Source organism: Talaromyces rugulosus, chromosome I (genome assembly GCF_013368755.1).
Source record: "Talaromyces rugulosus chromosome I, complete sequence".
Classification (NCBI taxonomy): domain Eukaryota; kingdom Fungi; phylum Ascomycota; class Eurotiomycetes; order Eurotiales; family Trichocomaceae; genus Talaromyces; species Talaromyces rugulosus.
Genome location: NC_049561.1, coordinates 5,137,075 through 5,156,350, shown reverse-complemented (window position 1 = coordinate 5,156,350; position 19,276 = coordinate 5,137,075). Strand labels below are relative to the sequence as shown.

At 45.4% G+C, this 19,276-nt stretch overlaps 8 protein-coding genes across 8 annotated transcripts; 4 read left to right on the top strand and 4 right to left on the bottom strand.

The window, feature by feature from the left end:
* Positions 1-933: 933 nt before the first annotated feature.
* Positions 934-2,493, bottom strand: TRUGW13939_01763 (uncharacterized protein; the record flags this gene model as incomplete). Its single annotated transcript, XM_035484961.1, has 8 exons — positions 934-955; positions 1,012-1,209; positions 1,266-1,521; positions 1,574-1,640; positions 1,704-1,748; positions 1,892-2,250; positions 2,307-2,377; positions 2,432-2,493. The coding sequence occupies 8 exons, from the start codon at positions 2,491-2,493 to the stop codon at positions 934-936; spliced, it is 1,080 nt and encodes a 359-aa protein (XP_035340854.1).
* Positions 2,494-3,218: 725 nt separating this feature from the next.
* TRUGW13939_01762 (uncharacterized protein) lies at positions 3,219-4,597 on the top strand (the record flags this gene model as incomplete). Its single annotated transcript, XM_035484960.1, has 2 exons — positions 3,219-3,993; positions 4,047-4,597. 2 exons carry the CDS (start codon positions 3,219-3,221, stop codon positions 4,595-4,597), a joined length of 1,326 nt encoding a protein of 441 aa, XP_035340853.1.
* Positions 4,598-5,156: 559 nt separating this feature from the next.
* Positions 5,157-6,041, top strand: TRUGW13939_01761 (uncharacterized protein; the record flags this gene model as incomplete). Its single annotated transcript, XM_035484959.1, has 1 exon — positions 5,157-6,041. The coding sequence occupies one exon, from the start codon at positions 5,157-5,159 to the stop codon at positions 6,039-6,041; it is 885 nt and encodes a 294-aa protein (XP_035340852.1).
* Positions 6,042-6,792: 751 nt separating this feature from the next.
* On the top strand, positions 6,793-8,486 carry TRUGW13939_01760 (uncharacterized protein; the record flags this gene model as incomplete). The annotated part of the gene is made up of 4 exons (XM_035484958.1): positions 6,793-6,899; positions 6,957-7,420; positions 7,471-7,711; positions 7,766-8,486. 4 exons carry the CDS (start codon positions 6,793-6,795, stop codon positions 8,484-8,486), a joined length of 1,533 nt encoding a protein of 510 aa, XP_035340851.1.
* A 121-nt stretch (positions 8,487-8,607) lies between these two features.
* On the bottom strand, positions 8,608-9,618 carry TRUGW13939_01759 (uncharacterized protein; the record flags this gene model as incomplete). The annotated part of the gene is made up of 1 exon (XM_035484957.1): positions 8,608-9,618. The coding sequence occupies one exon, from the start codon at positions 9,616-9,618 to the stop codon at positions 8,608-8,610; it is 1,011 nt and encodes a 336-aa protein (XP_035340850.1).
* Positions 9,619-11,806: 2,188 nt separating this feature from the next.
* TRUGW13939_01758 (uncharacterized protein) lies at positions 11,807-12,589 on the bottom strand (the record flags this gene model as incomplete). The annotated part of the gene is made up of 1 exon (XM_035484956.1): positions 11,807-12,589. One exon carries the CDS (start codon positions 12,587-12,589, stop codon positions 11,807-11,809), a length of 783 nt encoding a protein of 260 aa, XP_035340849.1.
* Positions 12,590-15,463: 2,874 nt separating this feature from the next.
* TRUGW13939_01757 (uncharacterized protein) lies at positions 15,464-17,016 on the top strand (the record flags this gene model as incomplete). The annotated part of the gene is made up of 4 exons (XM_035484955.1): positions 15,464-16,108; positions 16,187-16,225; positions 16,280-16,481; positions 16,550-17,016. 4 exons carry the CDS (start codon positions 15,464-15,466, stop codon positions 17,014-17,016), a joined length of 1,353 nt encoding a protein of 450 aa, XP_035340848.1.
* An 855-nt stretch (positions 17,017-17,871) lies between these two features.
* On the bottom strand, positions 17,872-19,142 carry TRUGW13939_01756 (uncharacterized protein; the record flags this gene model as incomplete). Its single annotated transcript, XM_035484954.1, has 2 exons — positions 17,872-18,726; positions 18,786-19,142. 2 exons carry the CDS (start codon positions 19,140-19,142, stop codon positions 17,872-17,874), a joined length of 1,212 nt encoding a protein of 403 aa, XP_035340847.1.
* Between the last annotated feature and the right edge of the window lie 134 nt (positions 19,143-19,276).

Here is a 19,276-nt window from a genome sequence, read left to right as displayed (position 1 = left end):
CCTTCAAAAGAAACCGAAAATAGATATTAAGAGTCTAAAAAGATTCATCAAGTCCTTAACCACCTAGAAGATATGGACTAGTTTAAAACTTGAGAGAAAACAATTAAATTGAAAGATTTCATCAAAAGAAATCAAGCTAATTGCTTCTTCTACATATAGATAGCGACAGAAGTAAATCTCACGGCCACAATGTCAGCAAAATCTCAACCATTCAACTGCTTTCACAACGATACATCTAGACTAGCATTAGTACTGTGCCTGGACGGTTCCGTACGAGACCCCGTTAAACTCCAGCTGATAGTACATGTATGCTGAAGTAGGTATGGCCACAAGTTCATAGTTGATCTTGTAATAAGAAGTACCATGTTTGTTGGTGTGTTTCTCAAATAGTTTTCTCGGAATCCCACTGAGATCAACGGGTAATGTACACAGTTCGATCACATCTTTTTTCTGTTCTTTAGTGTTGTTTCGCTAATAGAAGCTCCGTATAGATCTTTACTTACCTTTCGAAAGCCTCTGAGGAGCAATATCGCAGGATGAGAAATATAGATATTCGTGAAACACAATCGAGCCGGAGTCATGACAGGCCCAAGTCCTGTAAAACCGGTGCCGAATAGGCTCATTCTCCGATATAGGTGACCCCTTCAAAAAAGAAAGAAATTAGGTCGATCGTCAATATCAGAATATAAGAGAATACTACCTTGTGTACAAACCAACTCATTTGCTTATGCACTTTCCACTCTTCTTCATACTTACAATAGATTAAATCGGATCTATATTTATCATGGATCACTGGATTGAAAGGTCGTTGGCAACATGTGCCATAGTTGGCACGAGCTTGGCGACTTTTGATTAGATTCCCTCCAAGACCTCGCAGAACCGCACCACTGCTTCTTTTTTAGACCCGAGAAAAATAGAAAGTCTTAGCTGTACTCACTGGACTACGGCTTGCCATCTAAAGCCTGGGTTAGTGCATGAAGCAAGAGTCTTTCGGCGCGCCATTCAACTTACGCATTTGGTGGCTGCATAACAGTAATTTCTGGATTTTCCTGGCACACGCGACGATAAAGATATTCAGACCCCCCAAATCCACCAACTAAGACGATTGCCTTTACTGGAAGATGGGCAGCCAGGACATTTTTTATCTGATTCCGTACAAGACCTAAAACGTGTTGCACAACGGGTTCGAAGATCTCTTCGATTTGAGATCTAACGAATGGATCGTCAGTGAAAAACCTATAACAATCAAAAATCAATGATCTTACTCGTTTATGAGCAGGAAACCACTTTCGAGATTTATTTTTGGATCATCTTTGGCCCCTGGAAGAGGAACTGCCCGTTCGCAGTCATCGAAATCATCATCTGATCTGCCAACGAAGCTAGGTTTCACCATCTCTTGCCAATATCCACGGGCAGAGTCTTTAGCCCGCTTTGAAAGCTTTTTGAACCGAATATGGCCTATTAAATCCTCAAGGAACTTTTCGAAGCGTTCGTCCAGAATCATTGATCCACACACACCGCCTTGAATCTTGACTTTAGTATGCGGTGTAGCTGGGCGACTTGAACAACTCACCGGTTCCTTCAACAACTTCTTTGAGATTCAAAGGAGATATGTTTTCAACGGCATACGATATAAGATCCTTTTGAGGTAGTTCGAGAAGATCAATCAACGGCCAACAGGATGAAAAGGGTGCAAACTATACCACTGTCCCACCACCGGCATCGCAAACAACAATCACATCGTCCTTCTAGAGAAAATATCAGCCATGGATACATATCACGCAGAATTAAAAAAAGGATTGCTTTGGATAGTGTTCGGCTGAATTGTCCTCAGTGCGTAGAGTGCGGCAGATTCAGGCTCTGAGAGTAGGGTCAATTGTTTAGGGGGTACACCAGCCGAGTATGCAGCATTCAGGGTTACGTCCTTTGCTTTGTCTGACCAAACTGCAGGGACTGTCAAGACGAACGACAAGTCCATTTCATCTGCTGCAGGCCCAAAACGCCGCGCGAGTATGCCTTTGGCATGACCAACGAGTTCTTTGAGGTACTCGGCGGTGACTTCGCCCGGGGTTTTACCAAGACTCTTCAGGAGCCTTTTTGCTTCCAAAGATGGCTGGTAATTCGTTTCCTGATCGGGATCAAGCAAGAGTTTGAGGCCACGGATCACTTCCTGTGAGAATGTGGTTTGAAAACCCCAAGAAAACTTCTTGTTATCATACGAGATCGTCGTGGGTACTTTCGGACTCGTTCCTATGACCGATCAGCAGGGCCTTTTCAGCGAAATATTCGTCTGACATGAAACCTACTGTTCCCCTCATCTGGCCAAGTAGAAACTACTTCGACAAGGTTCTCACTACCCTTCAAGGCCCAAGCGATGCTAGAATTATCAAGTAATTGGCACGTGAATCAATATATAATAATTGCTACTAACCCGCTGTAGGTGGTGCCAAAGTCAAGCCCAATGATGACTGACTGGCGGCTGTTTGACTCCATTGCAGATGACTTTCTATTTCTTGTCGTCAGATGAATAATAATAAAATATTTTCCAAAGACTTCAAAAAAAACAATTCAAAGGAAAACATGTCAACAGAGAACGTGTGACTGAAAAACTTCATGACTCGTCATTAATACAGAGTGTAGGTAATGCATGGTCTAGGCACCAATTCTTTAGGAAAATATGCGAAGAGAATAAGGAAAGTCAGACTAGGCAACAGATGAAAATTGACTCAGAACGTAAATTTTCGTAATGGAAAGAGTTGAAAAAATCATTGAATAGTAATGTATAATCCACATGCATTGTGCACCTAGGGAAAATTGAAGGCGCCAACTTATAAAACATTTCATGACGTGCCATGTCCTATATTGAGGGAATATTATTATCACGGCAACACTGAAAACACCAATTTAATTCTTCCCACTATAATACGACAAAGGAGAAGGACAATAAACTCAAGATTCATGCAAAGACAGGTTTCTGATAACGTTTTTGGGCAAGTATACACATAAAAAACCCGATCAGATCAATATTTGGATCTAACATTCTCACTACTGCGTAGCGTTTTGGACAGTGGTAAGCTATAGAGCTTCTGATTAGTTGTAACACATCTCACTCTGCCTAGAAGATATGGATTCCCCAATGAGTTCTGAAAGAAAGTCTTCCATGAAGATTTGCACGAGCAGTATATACTAATTATTAAGCTATAGAATCGGAGCTAGAAATGCTACTTAAAAGAGCAAGCAAGACCCTATTGACTGGGAGCGAGTATGAGCGATTCGGATCGAATTCAGAACAGTTTAAAAGACCGAATTTTCGTGGTGCAAAATTTGACGAGAAATTACAAAATGAAATTACCTGCCGAGACCAGAAAGAGCCAACACCAGCCGAAGAAAATCGGGATTTGCGAACTAAAATACATGAACTCAAACAGACAATGCTTGAACGCGATGGTGAACACCGTCAAAATAAAAAATCACAGAAAGATTACCTCCCATTCAACACAGTATTATGGGATTTTATCGATTTCACCGAAAAAGAATATCTCACGTTGAGGGAAAAGCTGAGGCGGGTGCAGGAGATGAGCGCAAAGGCTGAAAAAGACCACGTATTCCAAACCTCACAGCACCAGAAAGCTATTTCGGACCTGAGCCAGAAGCTTAACGTGTTGCAACCACGAGGGAATACCTTGTATGATGAACAGTGTACCGAAGAATGGCGAGGCCTGCGACGAAGACTCGGAAATTGGGTCAGCAAAAGCTTTGGAAATGCAGCGGTTTTGAATGCGATGACATCGAATTCACTCATTTCCAGAGGCGTAGCCGGTGTACCACCAAACGGATCGCTGGAAAAGAGCGCGCATACACGCCGGGCATACATTCAATCATTTATCTCTCATTTCATTTTCCAGGAAATTCTCAGTGTTTTGTTTGTCCAAGTGCCGGATGTACAAATTTCGCAAGCTTTCCACACAATGGCACAACATGTAAAGAGCCAAGGTAAGTGATACTTGCAAGTGTGAGAAAATTATAGAACTACTGACATTCAAAAGGCGATAGGCAATTGTGGGAACAGTGGCGTTCATCAACGAGTACCGCATTGGAATGTTTCAACAAGTCCAAGCATTCGGTTGGGAAACTCACTGAACTCCTTGACAAGATGGATCATTACTTTGGAGAGTTCTACGATAGAAATATGAGCAGAAAACTTGTGCACGACAAGTTGTCTCAGGTCTTCTGGGACTGTGTGGGTTTAAAGCAAAAGCTCGAGCGTGGAGAGTCTGATTATCAGTTCGTCCACAGTGAACAGGGAACGCCCTACTCAAAAGAGAACATGAATAGTACTAATTCAGAAACTGAAGAGGGTGCTGTTGTTCAGTTGAGTCTTTGGCCCGCGATGTCTAAAATATCTGCAGGTAACGAACGGTTGCTCCTGGAGCACGAGGCTGTATGGACACTTAATACTGAGGGGGGACTGAGAGAAAAGGATTCCATATTCCAAGAGGAGCAGCACTTGGATGTTAAGACAGGAGCTCTTAAGACGGAAGATGTTACAATGGAAGATGGTGATACGCAGGATGGAGCATGGATTTTATGGGAATGATGAACTGCACATGTTCTTGGAAGCGCAGTTAGCTAGATACTTGCTGTACTAAAAGAGAAAAAAATCATCGGGCTATTGAATTTGTTTCTCCGAAATAATTTTGAATGTCCGCAGAGTGCAGCAGCCAAAGTTTCAAAAAGTAATAGTGCAGCTGCAGACGCATAGCTAGCAGCTGGCTGCATGCAACGTGATAGAACAAAGAACGGGAAAATGCAGCAATTCCCGAGCTGCCGGCCACCGAGGCCTTGCGCTAGTCCTGTTTCGGCCCCGGTCTCCGCCAAGACATTATTCGGAGAACAGATCGACGCAATTTCCCGAACGGGCTTTAGCAGCATTCGCCTGGGCTGCACTTTGTTAAGTCCGGGCTCTCAGTGTATATAAGAATACCATTCTCCAGCCTCACGATGGACGAGTACATCATCATCATCATTACCACCATATCTCGCAATCACCCACAAGAAGCTTTGTGCTATCTTCCTCCAGAGACCCAACCAATCCTCTATCACCACCACCGATAACACTCACAACACTCACATCAACCACAACAACCACAACAATCATGCGTGTCTTCGTCACTGGAGCTGCTGGCTTCGTCGGCCGTGCCGTCACCCAAGAGCTGATTCAAAACGGCCACCAGGTCCTCGGTCTTGCTCGCAGCGATGCATCTGCAGAGACCCTCACTAAGCTCGGCGCTGAAGTTCACCGAGGCGACCTAGACGACCTCGAGAGTCTCAAGAGCGGCGCAGCAGCTGCGGACGGCGTCATCCATCTTGCATTTGGTCATGATTTCACCAAAATGGCCGAAAACTGCGCCACGGACCGAGCCGCGATTTCGGCATTGGCCGAGTCACTGGCAGGAAAGCCTCTGGTCATCACCGGCGGTACCATGTCGTGCAAGCATGGCGAACTGGCAACAGAGGATAGCGAGGGCGAACGAGTTGGACCAGGCGCTGACCGCGTCAAGTCCAGTGATTTGCTAGACCAGCTCACAAAAGAAAAGGGTGTCCGCGGCATCACTGTTCGGCTGCCACCCACCGTCCACGGGGCGGAAGACAAGGGATTCATCATGATCGTTGCCGGCCTGTCTCAGAAGGCCGGTGCCGCCATCTATATTGACGAAGGCAAATCTCGATGGCCCACCGTTCACCGACAAGATGCTGCAGTCGTGTTCCGCCTGGCGCTGGAGAAGGGACGTCCCGGAGCCGTCTACCATGCTGTTGCTCAGGAGGGTGTGCCGACAAAGGATATTGTGACCGTTATCAGCAAAAAGACAGGTCTTCCGCTGGAAAGCAAGTCGATTCCAGAAGCCCTGCCTTTGCTGGGATTCTTTGCCCATGCTCTGGCCGCCGACAACCCTGCTTCGAGCGAAAAGACCAAGCAGGAACTGGGATGGGCGCCCACTCAGATCGAGCTGCTTCCTGACATTGAACAAAACTATTTTTAGAGAGCTGTTAGCTGTGCCACCGTAATTGCACGTGTCTGGCCACGCATAATGAACTGAGCCGCTGTATCTATTAGCCAAATGAAATGAATGAAAATTAGATCAACCCTTCTCCCCGAAGACTTTGTGTTTCTGATAAAAAAGAAAAGTTAGACCAGATAGAAAGCACAGTGACGAAGCAAAAATAACCGATGAAGAAATACATACTGTGATCTAGATCTGAATGGAGATAGAATAAAGTTTCTATGCAGGTAGCGCCTCAATCAATCGGCTGTCGAAATTGGCAATTTCTTAGTCCACACATATTATTTGCAGAAGAACTGTTTACTTGAACTCGAGTAAAGTTCATTACTGTTTTTGCTACAACACCGCCTCCGGGTTTCTCTCCGCTCATGTGTGGGACTCGTCGGCTCCTTTCCGAAATAGGAAATTAGGAGAGCGCATCTAACACAAGCTTATACCGAAACAACGATGGCCCCGTGGGGAAGTCCTGCTGTGTTCCTACATTTGAATTATGTCCAAAATAAGCGGAGTTTCTCCGCGTGTCCTGACATAACGGACATTTCCCCAGAAATCGAGGTTTGGTGAAATTAATAGAGAATGTCGCCGTCCTCAACAAAACCCAGCGGCGTTCCAGGGAAGAGACTTATTCTATAAAAGACAACAGAGACCGACAACTCTGATATGAATACTTGAGATTCATACATAATTATTTCCCATCACCTTCACAAGTTAGCTATCGCATACCGGCAAAATGGGGTTGCAGATCGAGGGGCAGGCTGCCTGCATTATGATGACTGTCACTTGTGGTCTATCATATCTCTTGTACGGCTATGACCAAGGATTCATGTCGGGTGTTTTGTAAGCTTTTCCTCTAAGCTATACATAGTTGTATTCGACTGACCGTGCTCCAAACAGACTGGTAGACCAATTCCTTGACCACATGGGCAACCCGTCAAGTTTCACCCAAGGCCTTCTAGCCAGTCTATACACCCTGGGTGCTTTTATTGGATCAATATTCAGTATGACTTTCACCGAAAAATTGGGTCGTAAAACACCTATTTTGATCGGAACTTGTCTGGTCATCATAGGCGCGACAATACAGACGGCAGCATACTCTCAAGCCCAGTTTATCGTCGGCAGAATTGTTGCCGGGTGCGGTACCGGCCTCAACACTTCAATTATTCCGGTCTGGCAGGCCGAGACTCTGCCGGCAAAGAAGCGAGAGCGCTTCGGATCTATACAGTACGTGTTGGTATGTACTGGGGCATCGATCAGTTACTGGATGTCGTATGCGCTGTCCTACGCGTCCAACGGCGAGTTTGAGTGGAGGTTTGCAGTTGCTGCGCAGTTGGTATTTGCTACTTTTACGTTGATTTTTGGTATGTCTTCTGGAGATATTTGAATCAAACACCATATCAACGTGTTTTAGTGCCCCTGATGCCGGAATCACCGAGATGGCTGTTTCTTCACAACCAGACCGAGAAATCCATTTCAATTCTGATGAGGATGCATGGAACTACAGACCCAAATAATGATGAAGTCCAGAAGGAATTGAAATTGATTAATCAGGCTGTGGAGATTGAAGAAATGAACAACACAAGCAAATGGACCGACCTGTTCAAAAATAAATCAGAAACACAAAACCTTCGACGTGTCATGCTTGGCTGGTGGTATGTCTTCATCCATAAAAAATGCGAGCTCTCCCCAATCTAACACTCACCTAGGCTCATGTTTATGGTCATGTGGAGTGGGGTGTGTAGTATTGGCTACTACATATCCTATCTTTTCGAGACTTCCGTCGGACTCAGCCACAATCTATCTCTCTTGCTTTCCGGTTTCAATGGATTGTGGTATCTCATATCGGCATTGTTACCACCGTTGATAATCTCACGCCTCGGAAAACGCACAATGCTCATGACTGGTGCCTTGGGAATGGGTTGTTGCTTCCTCACAATGTCACTCACGATTCGCTCTGGTACATACGGTGCGTCGATAGTCTGTGTAATTGCTTTCTTCCTTTACTACACTTTCTTCGCCCTTGGATTTCTCGCCATCCCATGGCTATACAACGCCGAGATTTTGCCACTGCATCTACGTTCTAGAGGTGCTGCCATCACGACCTCGTCCAACTGGCTATGGAACTTTGTGACAGTCATGATTACACCGTCCGTCATGGGCAATTTGGGTTGGAAGGGATACCTGATTTTCACCGTGCTAAACTTTGCCTTTGTGCCGGTCATCTACTGTCTCTATCCCGAGACAACGGGCCGGCGGCTGGAAGAGATTGATGCAATCTTCTACAAGACTTCTGCATTTGTCGCTTTCACCGAGTGGACCGAGATGGGCCATTTCGAAGCAGATCAGTTGGATAACTTGGTTATGAATTTGGAGACTACCAAGGCGGTGGCTATGGATTCACAGCATGTGGAAAGTGTTAGGCCTTGAGGGGCTGTTAATTTTTATATCGCGTACACTTATTATCAAGATATCGTCTAAACAGAGACTCGGATGACTTTGTTGAGATGATGACAGGATTAATTAAGTCTTACAGTGACCCAAAGTCCTCTCACTTAGACTCAACCTTGCCAAGAGAAGAAATATTCTCAAGAGCAGCACAAACAACAGACCAAGTATCCTCCTCGGGATAGAGCGCACTGCGAAGATAGGCCCAGGAAAGTCGTTGGACCACAGCGACCCGTTCAGGGCTCTCGTCGTCTGCTGATTCCGCAGCATCAAAGCCAGAAATACCACCGAGGCAGTGTCCAGCGCCATAGACAGTCAACAAGCTCTTAGGGCCCGTGCTGTACGAGTACGGATCAACGTGCCAGGAAGATCCCCGATTGGTCAAATGCGTCGACGGATCGTTGTCTCCTACGACAACAAGCGCAGGCGTTGTCATATCTGTAAAACTGATGCCTTTGAAAAAGGGATAGTTCTCCAATACAATTGGTGTTAGGTAAGATCCGTCCGGGCCTGGGCTGCCTGGAGCAGCGAGAAGAATGCCTGTTTTTATGCGAGGCTCGGCCAAGTCGAGGACCTTTCCATTGGTGGCATCGGTCATCCGGGCACCTAACAGAACACTGGCAGTATGTCCGCCCATAGAATGTCCTGCGACAGCAACACGGTCTCTGTCTAGCCGGCCCTTGACTTCAGGGACGGCAGTTTCGATCTCGTCAAGATGGTCGAGGATGTGCTTCATGTCTTCGGCTCGGGAACGCCAGTACAAGGGACCTTCCGAAGATGTAGCCCCGAGGGCCAGCGACTTTGAGGAAAGATGTGTGGGCTGAATGACAACGAAGCCATGGGAAGCCCAGAAGTTGACTAGGGGACCGTAACCGTTGAGTGAAGATAGGTGATTCGATAGTCCTTGGCCATGTGACAAAAGTATGATAGGGAGGTTGTCTCCTGTTCTTGGCGCTGCAATTCGCACTTGTAGCTCTACGACTCGTCCAGGAGCTAGTAAAGTAATTGGACTGATAGAAATGAAGGAACCGGGCGAATTAATCGGTATTTTCTCGGCCGCGCCGATCCAAGCATGGTCCTTTAGTGGTTGAAGATTGGCTGTGGTGTCCGACATGTTGACTTTTTTTTGTATCTTGTTTCTCTTTTCTTAGTTGAATGAAACTGTTGAATGATACTGTTGAATGAAAGAGCAATATGCAAATTGAATGAGAGAAGTTGGAATATTTATAGTTGAGCCACCTCTGAAATGTAATGTGGAGACATACTTTGGGTGGGAGTATAGCATTCGAGTTTTCATTGGCTGGTTTTTCGACCAGTCTAGATCCGGAAATACTCACGAGGGGTTCAGGCCCTAAAAATGACGTCGGAGTTAACATGTCGGATGCGCTTTCGTAAATACGATTTTTTGACTGACAGTGCCTAGGTTTGATTCCGACTGAATCTAAGTGTTCTTTGGATACTTCTATTTGTTAATTGCTGAAGTTCTTTACTCACATTCCCACTTTCTGACATCGAGACTTTAGGGAATCTAGGAAACCTTGAATCAAATTTATTCCATGTCCTTATTTAAGTACTATCATTTGCGGCGTATCAATAACGAAGCAGCTTTTTCAATTAAATTTATGTCCAAAAAGCGCCAGCCGAAGTAATATATCCACCTCACTCGTTAGAATGGCGCATTAACTGCGTATAGCTACCATTGTCCCTTTTGTTATCTCACCGCCCTCCTGGGTGACCCAGCTCAACACCATCACATTCAAGATTAGATGAAATGTTTTTGCCTTTGCTGTTTTGGATTTAAAACTCCGCATTGGCAATATACACCGGTACGTCCCTGTCTTCCTCCCGGATAACGAGGTTCGTTCCGCAACCAAATATTGCCTCGTGTGTTGTTCGCGGTATTGTTGAGAAATTGGTTTTGTACGTGTTGTGGTCATTGATCTGAAATGTGAGAAGGCCAATAAGAGTACATGCAGAGCAAGAACAACGGTTACTATATACGCGATCTACAGCATTTGGGACGAGGAGTAGTAGACGTCCTGGACGGATTTCACCGTATTTGTCGAATCGGTTGGTAGCATGCAATCTTTAGTAATTTTATAGGCTACCACTAGCTGCACCTGGGAGCCGAGGTGGGTAAAAGTAGCTGATAGGCCGTCTGAAATGGGCAAAAAGGCAAAGTTGAGCGAAGTGAAGTTGGGACATGTCAAATATGACTGTTGACGGATGAAAGCAAGTGTACTGTCAACGTTGCAGATGTTACAGATGAAGAAAGTGGTAATAGTAGCCTTGGATATTATCAAATTAGCTTCTTTTTCTCTCACCCCGTAGAAAAAAAGAAACTGACCAAAAAAATGAGACCGAGAACTATGGTGAGGCGAAAGCATCTCTACCGTCTAAAATTAAAATATTGGAATCCACTATTCAGTTTATTGAATAGATTATCGATAGTTCGAATCCGTGTTGTCTCCGCAACAACTTTCCTCGTGACTTCTTTGAAACAGCAATCCCGGACAGAATTTAGAGACAAATGAAAGCACGGTGCCGGCAGAGACGTGAATTTGTTGACCGGATACGTGATACGTAGTGACAAGGATACTGTCGTGTTCTTATTGTTCAAGCTATGGTTAATGAAATGGTGGCCCACCGCAAAGACAAGGCCGAATAAGACGCCGTCTATGGAAAGCTTGACTTACCTGCGTTTTAATTTTAGCTAGGCCAATAGCAATAGTCTTTTACTGGATCCTAAGGAGCCGAATGGAGAAGAGTAGCATGGCTTTTCCCGTAAGGGGGAATAGTGCTTATCACCGCCACGGTTGGCAAATAGCTAGTCTCTTTGACAACTTACTTGTATCAAGGTAATACTCGTAATAAGAAAGGTAAGTTTTGAATCGATTGTTCTAGAAGGGTTGAAAAGCCTAGAGGGTGATCATGCGATTATAACCCCTCGTTTAAAATAAGCCTTTCCTATTTAGGTAGCCGCCTTCTCAAAATGGCAGGAAACAAAGCGAAGTAGATGAAACCGTTTTTACGGACAATTGACTAGTATTTCAATAAAAATAAATATCACTAGAATGTTATGCTGATACCACAGTCACTTATATCTACTTAGGGCAAAAAAAAAAAAATTACGATTACGTATCAGGTCACATGGATTGAGTGTCAAAGTATTTCATTTGAGTCATAAAGTAAATTGAAATATAACTACCAGCGGAGAGTAGTCAATACTTCAAGCTCAATCAATTGAGCATCGGCTGGTAGTTTAGGAAATATGTGCTGGAATCGAATACAACGTAGCTGCCCTACTCGGCACTGTTGTAGGCGGAACCAGTCTCGCTCAAGGCGCCACCACTGGTCAAGTAGCCATCAGCAGCATAAAAGTAAGAATAGCGCCCAACAGCAGGTTGCTGATCCAACCACGGCACAACTGAATTGATAAAGGCCGCCTGAGCATCGTCGCTAACGCCGGTAGCCTGGAACTCGGTGATCCAGACCTCAGAGATACCGTAGCTGGCGGCAGTAGAGATGGCTTGGTTGACGTAGTTTTCAAAGTTGGAGACGTTGTCGTCGGCATAGTAGTGGAAGGCCATGACAGTGACACCGCATTCACCGTTGCAGTCGGTAAGGAATTGCTCCATCCAGGTCAGACCCATTGGGGCACCGCCGTTAGTCACGGCCGGCGTGACAAGTGTAGCTTGGCTGGCGTAAGGGGTGATGTACTGTTTGTACAAGGCTGCGGCGGTAGCAGCATCGATGTTGGACTGACTCGAGAGATCGGGCTCGTTGAAGCCGAGAAGATGAGTGCTTCCACTAGCGAGGGCTGTCTGGACAGCAGCATCCCAGCCGCTCTCAGAACCAGTCCCCCAAAACATGGGCACGTATTCGACACCACTAGGCAGAGATCCTCCGACCGACATATCCCAGTTATATGCCCAGGAGCCATCAGAGAAGAGACTGACCAGACTGGCATCGTTGTAAGAAATGCCCTTCTTCGAGTTGGAGCGCTTAGCAAGAGGGGCTTTAGTCGGAGCTGCAAGGGAAGCACCGGCCAAAGAGGCAATAAGGAATGTAGTGAATGAAACCATTTTGCTGATACAAAAGGGATGTAATGATTGACGTTTTTGGGAAAAAATGTTTTGAGGGAGAAGAGGCTTTTTGGAAAGGAATGACTGTTTTCTCAACCGAGATCAACTTGGAGTGAATATGCACAAGGAAGAGGAGGGAAGACGAAATCCGAGGATTTCCATGCTTAATATAGGGACAAGCTGAGCTGCATAGAGCTCACTAGCGACACAAAAGCTTTGTGCCTGCTTTGATACAACAATGAACAATGAACCGCGTGGTTCGGGCCTCAAATATTGAAAGAAGTTGTCTATGTAACATGATAATAAAGGACTTCTTACTCCTTTTTGGACAAATGCGGCCAAAATGACATTAGACGCAACTGGGATACCGTCAATACGCCTTGCTGACGTATTAAACATGTACGTGATTGGTGTGCCTATGAACCTGCGGGATAGGAATTGGACAGTGGCGTTTTCAACTGGCTGAAAATGTATTGACACATTGTCAGGGCCGACCTCGTGATGACAGCGGTTGCTCTCAAACCGTGTGGCTTGGGTTCTAGCGACGTATAATACACGAAACATTCCTATATTAGGCTTAAGTCGGGGCAGCGGGGAACCTTTACTCAGAGTCTGGGAAATCCCAGAAGGCTAGAACCAACTCGCGGTTTTGGATCACGGATAAAGTTCGGACCTGAAAATCCCTTCCTCTTCTCAATTCGCTCCTAGTGCTTAATTATGCTTATCGACAGGCGTCCGCCGACTAGGGTTGACACTGTTGAGTAACATCGCGCAGTGCTTCATAGTGTTCTAGCGAACCAATTACATGTAACTATGTCACAATTCCCTTGTGGCGCCCGCTGACAATGATCTATTATTGTATCTGGCGCAATCCCCTCCGCCCCCTCCTTAAACAGAAATGATTCAGCTCCGACCGTCTACTCAAAGTAAACGCATTGAATTCCATTTCCAGTATTAGCCCCTCATCAAATGCATGAAGAAGAACTCGCGATAATAAAACCGTGGTGGTCAGCACTTACTGGGGGTGGTCATCCCATCGATTGTTGTCAAGGGTTAAGCGAAGTACGTAACGCTACGCGTACTTCTCAAGTAGCGCATGTCATCAGCTGAATAGTAATGCCAATGAATATTGTTCGCCGTGTGGTCAGCAACACGCTATCATAGGCTTTCAGTGCTTTGTCTGGCGGGAAAGAACAATGCTTTGTGTTCATTTTTAAATGTCCGCCGGCCGTCTCAAGTGCGTTTTTATTGATAGCGCAGCCACATGGTTTGAACTGAATCCTTCATTCGCCAAAGGGCTTAGAGCCCTTTCTTGTATGTGTGACTTTCGAGTCCGTGTGATCGCTTTGATGGGAGTTTCTGGACTCCACCTGTTCATTCGCCGACCTAGAATTGTTGGATCTCTCTTGGATCCACTTCACTTCCGCTTCTTGTATTATTCAACGCGGTATGCCAATACTCTAGACTGATAAAAATCTAAAAGTGGCAATCAGACTATAATAACGGCGTTGATGAGGTGGAAAATATATTACCGGCGCGGTGTGGCTCAATACTTTGACTGCCGACATGATCCCGGAAGTTCGTGACAAAGTCCACCGAAGTGTCACCCCGAGGGTAGCATTTTATTCCTCACATTAGGCAGGAAATCCTCTTTAAGTTGGCCCGCCACTAAGATCGGCCTTTTATCGGACTACCAAGTATTTTCTTGTGTCCGCATAGACTATAGCCATTGAGAGGGGAAGAAGAAAAAGAACTGAAACAAAACCGAGAGTGCGAGCTAATCTCTTACTATTCTAAACAGAAAGAAAAGATGTTTTGTGAAAACAGCCCGATAGTTTGCACTGTCTTTCTGCTACGCAGACTGACCTGTTTTTCGTTCTTACACCAGTTGCCTAGAGAACGAATGAAACAAACATTTGCACAGTTGATGATTCTGACATCTAATATGATTTATACATCTCCGCTTGTTTGATAGACCCGGAACATTGACCACTGAATGCTGCGCGGCCTCTTCGATCTTCTCGGTTCATGGTCTCTCGAGTGAAATATGGCGGCTTTACGTTGCGTATCGAAAATTAAGTTTAGGGAGAAATCGAGCACCTTTGGACTAGAATTGATAGGCCGATAAGCATTAATTTCTGCGCCTGGAAATCCCACACCTCTGCAGTCGTGGCAGATTACGTACCACATGTAGAGAATCTTCTATCAATCAGAGGAATTTATTTCATCTCCAAATTCTCCGACGCGGTGGAGAAACGGGCGCTAAGAGGCGTCATATACGGGGTAACGCTGTCGATCAATTGATTACTTGTCAACTTCAAATGTTTATTCGACACAACTCCTTGCAATCAACCTCAAAACAAATGGTAAGCGCGAGTAAAAGTCATATCAAGTTTAACCAACGTCAATTCTCTTGACAGCTCCGAGGCACATTGTAGATGTCTATCATAATTTGAAACTCAAGCCAATCCGAAGCCACTAAAACAACTAGAACAGATGATCAACAGATCTTTGAGGCTCTGCCCCCAAAACGATGCGGAAAAAATGCACCGTCACCAACGATGAGCACCAAGACTGGGAAAGAGAAACGTGAAGACCAGGAAAAATAAAAGAAAAATCCTTGGTTTAACCAGACTACTCCCATCGGCTTCGGCCCAACACCTCGCGAGACTTTTCCAAGCATGGCATCAATAATTCTTTCCTTCGTTCCGACAAAGCTCAGAATATTGATATAAATCAGAGAAAAATGCCCAAAATCTGCCATCTTTGTCAAGATAAAACTTGACATAGTTGAAAAGTATAACTTTCTTTCAGTTACCTCGGTTACATAATGTTACTAGAGCGACGAATCGATAGCGAAGAGGCTCATCGACCATGCATTTTTATTCTAATTTGTTGTTGGTAGTGCTAGCTACCGTTGCAAATGGTCAACTCATAGGCAGCGTGGGTCCTTTGACATCGTCATCGGACAAGGCCGCTATCAAAACGTGCAACGTTTTGGACTATGGAGCGACCAATGACAACACCACCGATGTCGGACAGCCAATTATTGATGCTTTCGCTGATTGCGGTAGCCCCGATACCAGTGGCGCGGTGGTTTATGTCCCAGAAGGAGATTACCTGCTGGACACCTGGGTGCACCTTTCGAACGGAACTACATGGGCTTTGCAGTTAGACGGAGTCATCTACCGAAACTCTAGTCCAAGTTTAGAGGGGTACATGTTCACAATCAGCGATGGAAGTGATTTTGAATTATTTGGTTCAACTTCCGAGGGAGCAATCCAGGGGAGCGGATATTTGTACCATATGCAAGGAGATTATGAAGGCCCAAGAATTCTCTCTGTATCTGGAGTGGAAAATTGGTCGGTACATGATATTGCTCTTGTAGACGCTCACATGTTTCACTTTGTCATTTCAGGTGCAACAAATAGAGAGGTTTATAACATGGCAATTCGAGGCGGAGACTCCGGCGGACTTGATGGGATTGATGTGTCGGCAACAAAATTTTGGATTCATGATGTAAGTCAATTTTTCTGCAAAAAATAAAAAAATAAAAAAAAAGTTACACGACCGCTAGCTTACACATGGTTTATTTAGATCGAAGTGACGAACAAAGATGAATGTGTCATGACCAAGGTAGGTCTTAGCTGTACCTTGTACTTCCAACTTGTCCTAACTTACCTTGACTAGGCTGGAACCCAAAATGCCTTGTTTGAAAACATCTACTGCAATTGGAGCGGAAGATGTGCCATGGGGTCATTGGACTCAAATGACCTTGTCAGTGACGTCACTTATCGAAATATCTATTCTTGGTCGTCAAACCAAATGATGATGATCAAAAGTAATGGCGGAAGTGGAAACGTATCCAACATTCTTTTCGAAGAGTTTATAGGTGAGAGAAACTTGATACTCTGGTTACAATATTAACTAAATTCTCTAAAAAAACCAACAACACAACAGGCCATAGCAACGCGTATTCTCTTGACCTTGACTCTGTTTGGAGCAGTATGGACCCGGTTGACGGAGATGGGATTTTTTATACCAATATAACCTTTAAAAATTGGTACGGAGATGCCACAGATGGCGAAACTCGAGCACCAATTCGCGTCATCTGCCCATCATCAGTGCCCTGCACCGACATAACCCTTGATAAAATCAACCTGTGGACCGATGAGGGCGGCTATGAGGAGTATTTGTGCGAAAACGCGTCCGGATCGGGATATTGCTTGGATACATCCGATAGCTCTTCTCCGGCGGCCACCACACAGTACATCAACACGGCGCCAGTTAGCTACTCGGCGGCTACCATGACAGCTGATTCGACAACGGCCTTTGGAACAGCGGCATCCATTCCAATTCCGACCATCCCGACTAGTTTTTACCCTGGTGCAACGCCTATAAGCGCACTTGCAGGTAGCAGCTCTTGAAAGCTTCTACACAATTGATATCAACAACCAGGAAGGTATAAAATATCTGCAAATATTAAGTGGCATTTGGCCGGTTTCGGCAATGCTCAAGCGACTGTCCATTTGTAATATCACATTCAAGTCTTTGATGCGTTAAATTGCTGTTTTGAAGATTTAGCCTCTTATTCCACTCATTCTTTCGCTCATTTAAATAAATTATTTTCCGCTACTCTTTACAACACAAGTACCCGTTAATTCAATGTTGGATTAAAAGTTTAAGCCATTCTCTACTTACTGGCCTTGTGTTTTGGAATAACAAATAAGATAGTCTAGGACCTCTTGTGAATTCATGATGTCAGGCATTGATCCTAAATCCGCATCCTGTCTAAAAATCCTATGTTTAGGGAATACGTACAAAGATGATTTATCCTGATAAGCCTGAGCAACCACCCCTACTTTCTCGTTGAGGAAGGATTGTCACCATTGAAAGAGAGTACACGTGACACCCGTAGCCCTGGGTTGAGACTGTTACTTGTTTCAACCATGGACAGAACAACAATGGCATTATGGTGTTTATACATTTGAAACACAAAGACATGAATGAGAATAGTTCATGCGTTTCCAAAATAATAACAAACGCATACTCAGTACAACCTTTGTTACACTCCAACCACAAACAGATACATTAGAAAGCCATCTCAACATATATCCAAAGATTGGTATAGATGAGACACACGATACAACAACGTCAAAATGCTAATATCCAAAAAAGGCATGGGGTATATGAGTCTAATATACGAAAAATCGCCAAACCGAACCAAAAATATACAACCTTAAAAACTGAAAAATCAGGGGCGATTCCGATGTAGCTCAATATCATCCGAATATCTTCTGCCACAACCCCTTCTTCCACGACCCGCCAAATCGGTGATTGAGGCAAGCGTGTGGATTTTCATAACCCTGAGAGCCACTGTGTCGCTGTCCATTGCCCCAGGCGTTGACAGGAAGCACGCAGAGCCCTCCCATAGACGTCTCATCGGTACCCTCGCTGGCGTCAACGCAAAGCGATTCCCGTAAGTGATGGAAAGGAGCCCAGGTGACGCGCCTCTCAGTGTCGCCAGTCGTCTCAGAAGCAAGGCCATCAATCCCAGCATCTTTTTCCATTGATTTGTTGACCAAGTCGTGGGTGCTCGGTAGTGTTATCGACAAAACGTCAAGAATAGCATCTGTCACGACGTCGGGGCCGGTCACTCCTAGAATAGTGGCCTCGTTGTATCTCGGACGACCTGTAAAAAGATTTTTGTGATTATCGTTGAGTTCTTTCGTATGTGCAATAGCTCGAACTATGATTTCTCGAAGAAGAGGGCTGAATCGTCGTGGCGCATACATGATGTACTGCATGAAGCCATATCTCCTAGTCCATTTCCAATTGCGCATGGTACGAAGGGAAGCATAAGGCTCATCAAGCTCGACGCCAACCACAAGTGAAACCTTTGCGTGTTTCTGAGCCTCGTCCGCGAAAATAGGTTGCAAGTCTGGACAGGATCTCATCGACTTGGCGGGAAAGACATCCATATCGGCGTAAAAGCCGCCGTAATACCAGATCAAGAGATACCGGAGCAGGTCGGTGCGGAGAACGTAGTAGGGATACGACAAGTACGCATCCGCAATATCAGGCACGGCGGACAGGATCTTTGTGACAAATTCCATGGCTTGGTCGTCTGTCATTACCTTTGCCCCCAAAAGAGTTAGCTTAATGAAAGGGCAAAATGGAGGACGATTAGACCCACAGAGTACTTCCATCCGCTGTTGGCCTGCTCCAGAGATATGGAATCGGATCCTCGATGGTCCGCATCCTTTGCGATCTGCCATATCTGGTCCTCAGCCACGTCGTCACCGCCATTCTGTGCTAGCACGGCCTGTTCGATCCCTTGTAGAGCAATCGACAGGTTTCTTTCGTATGCGAAATCGGGGTTATCGCGGAAGCTGGAGCGATAAAGGAAGCGCGGCGTGGTATCATCGTAGGCGCTTCCGGGAATCCGGGCCACGGTGAGGTGGTAAAATAGGAACAGGGTGCATATGGCCACGAGCCATACAGACAGCCGGCGCGGAGCGAATAAGCCGTGAACCAGCCTTTTTGGAAACATGGCGATGGTAAGGCAAAACCATCGCGAGGGAAGGGAAGAGGACACAAACCCATGGTCGACAGTCGCCGTCACATTCTTAATTTCAGTTCATCCGCAGCTGGTCCCACTTCAAGTGGCGCTAGGCCGCTTCAGGC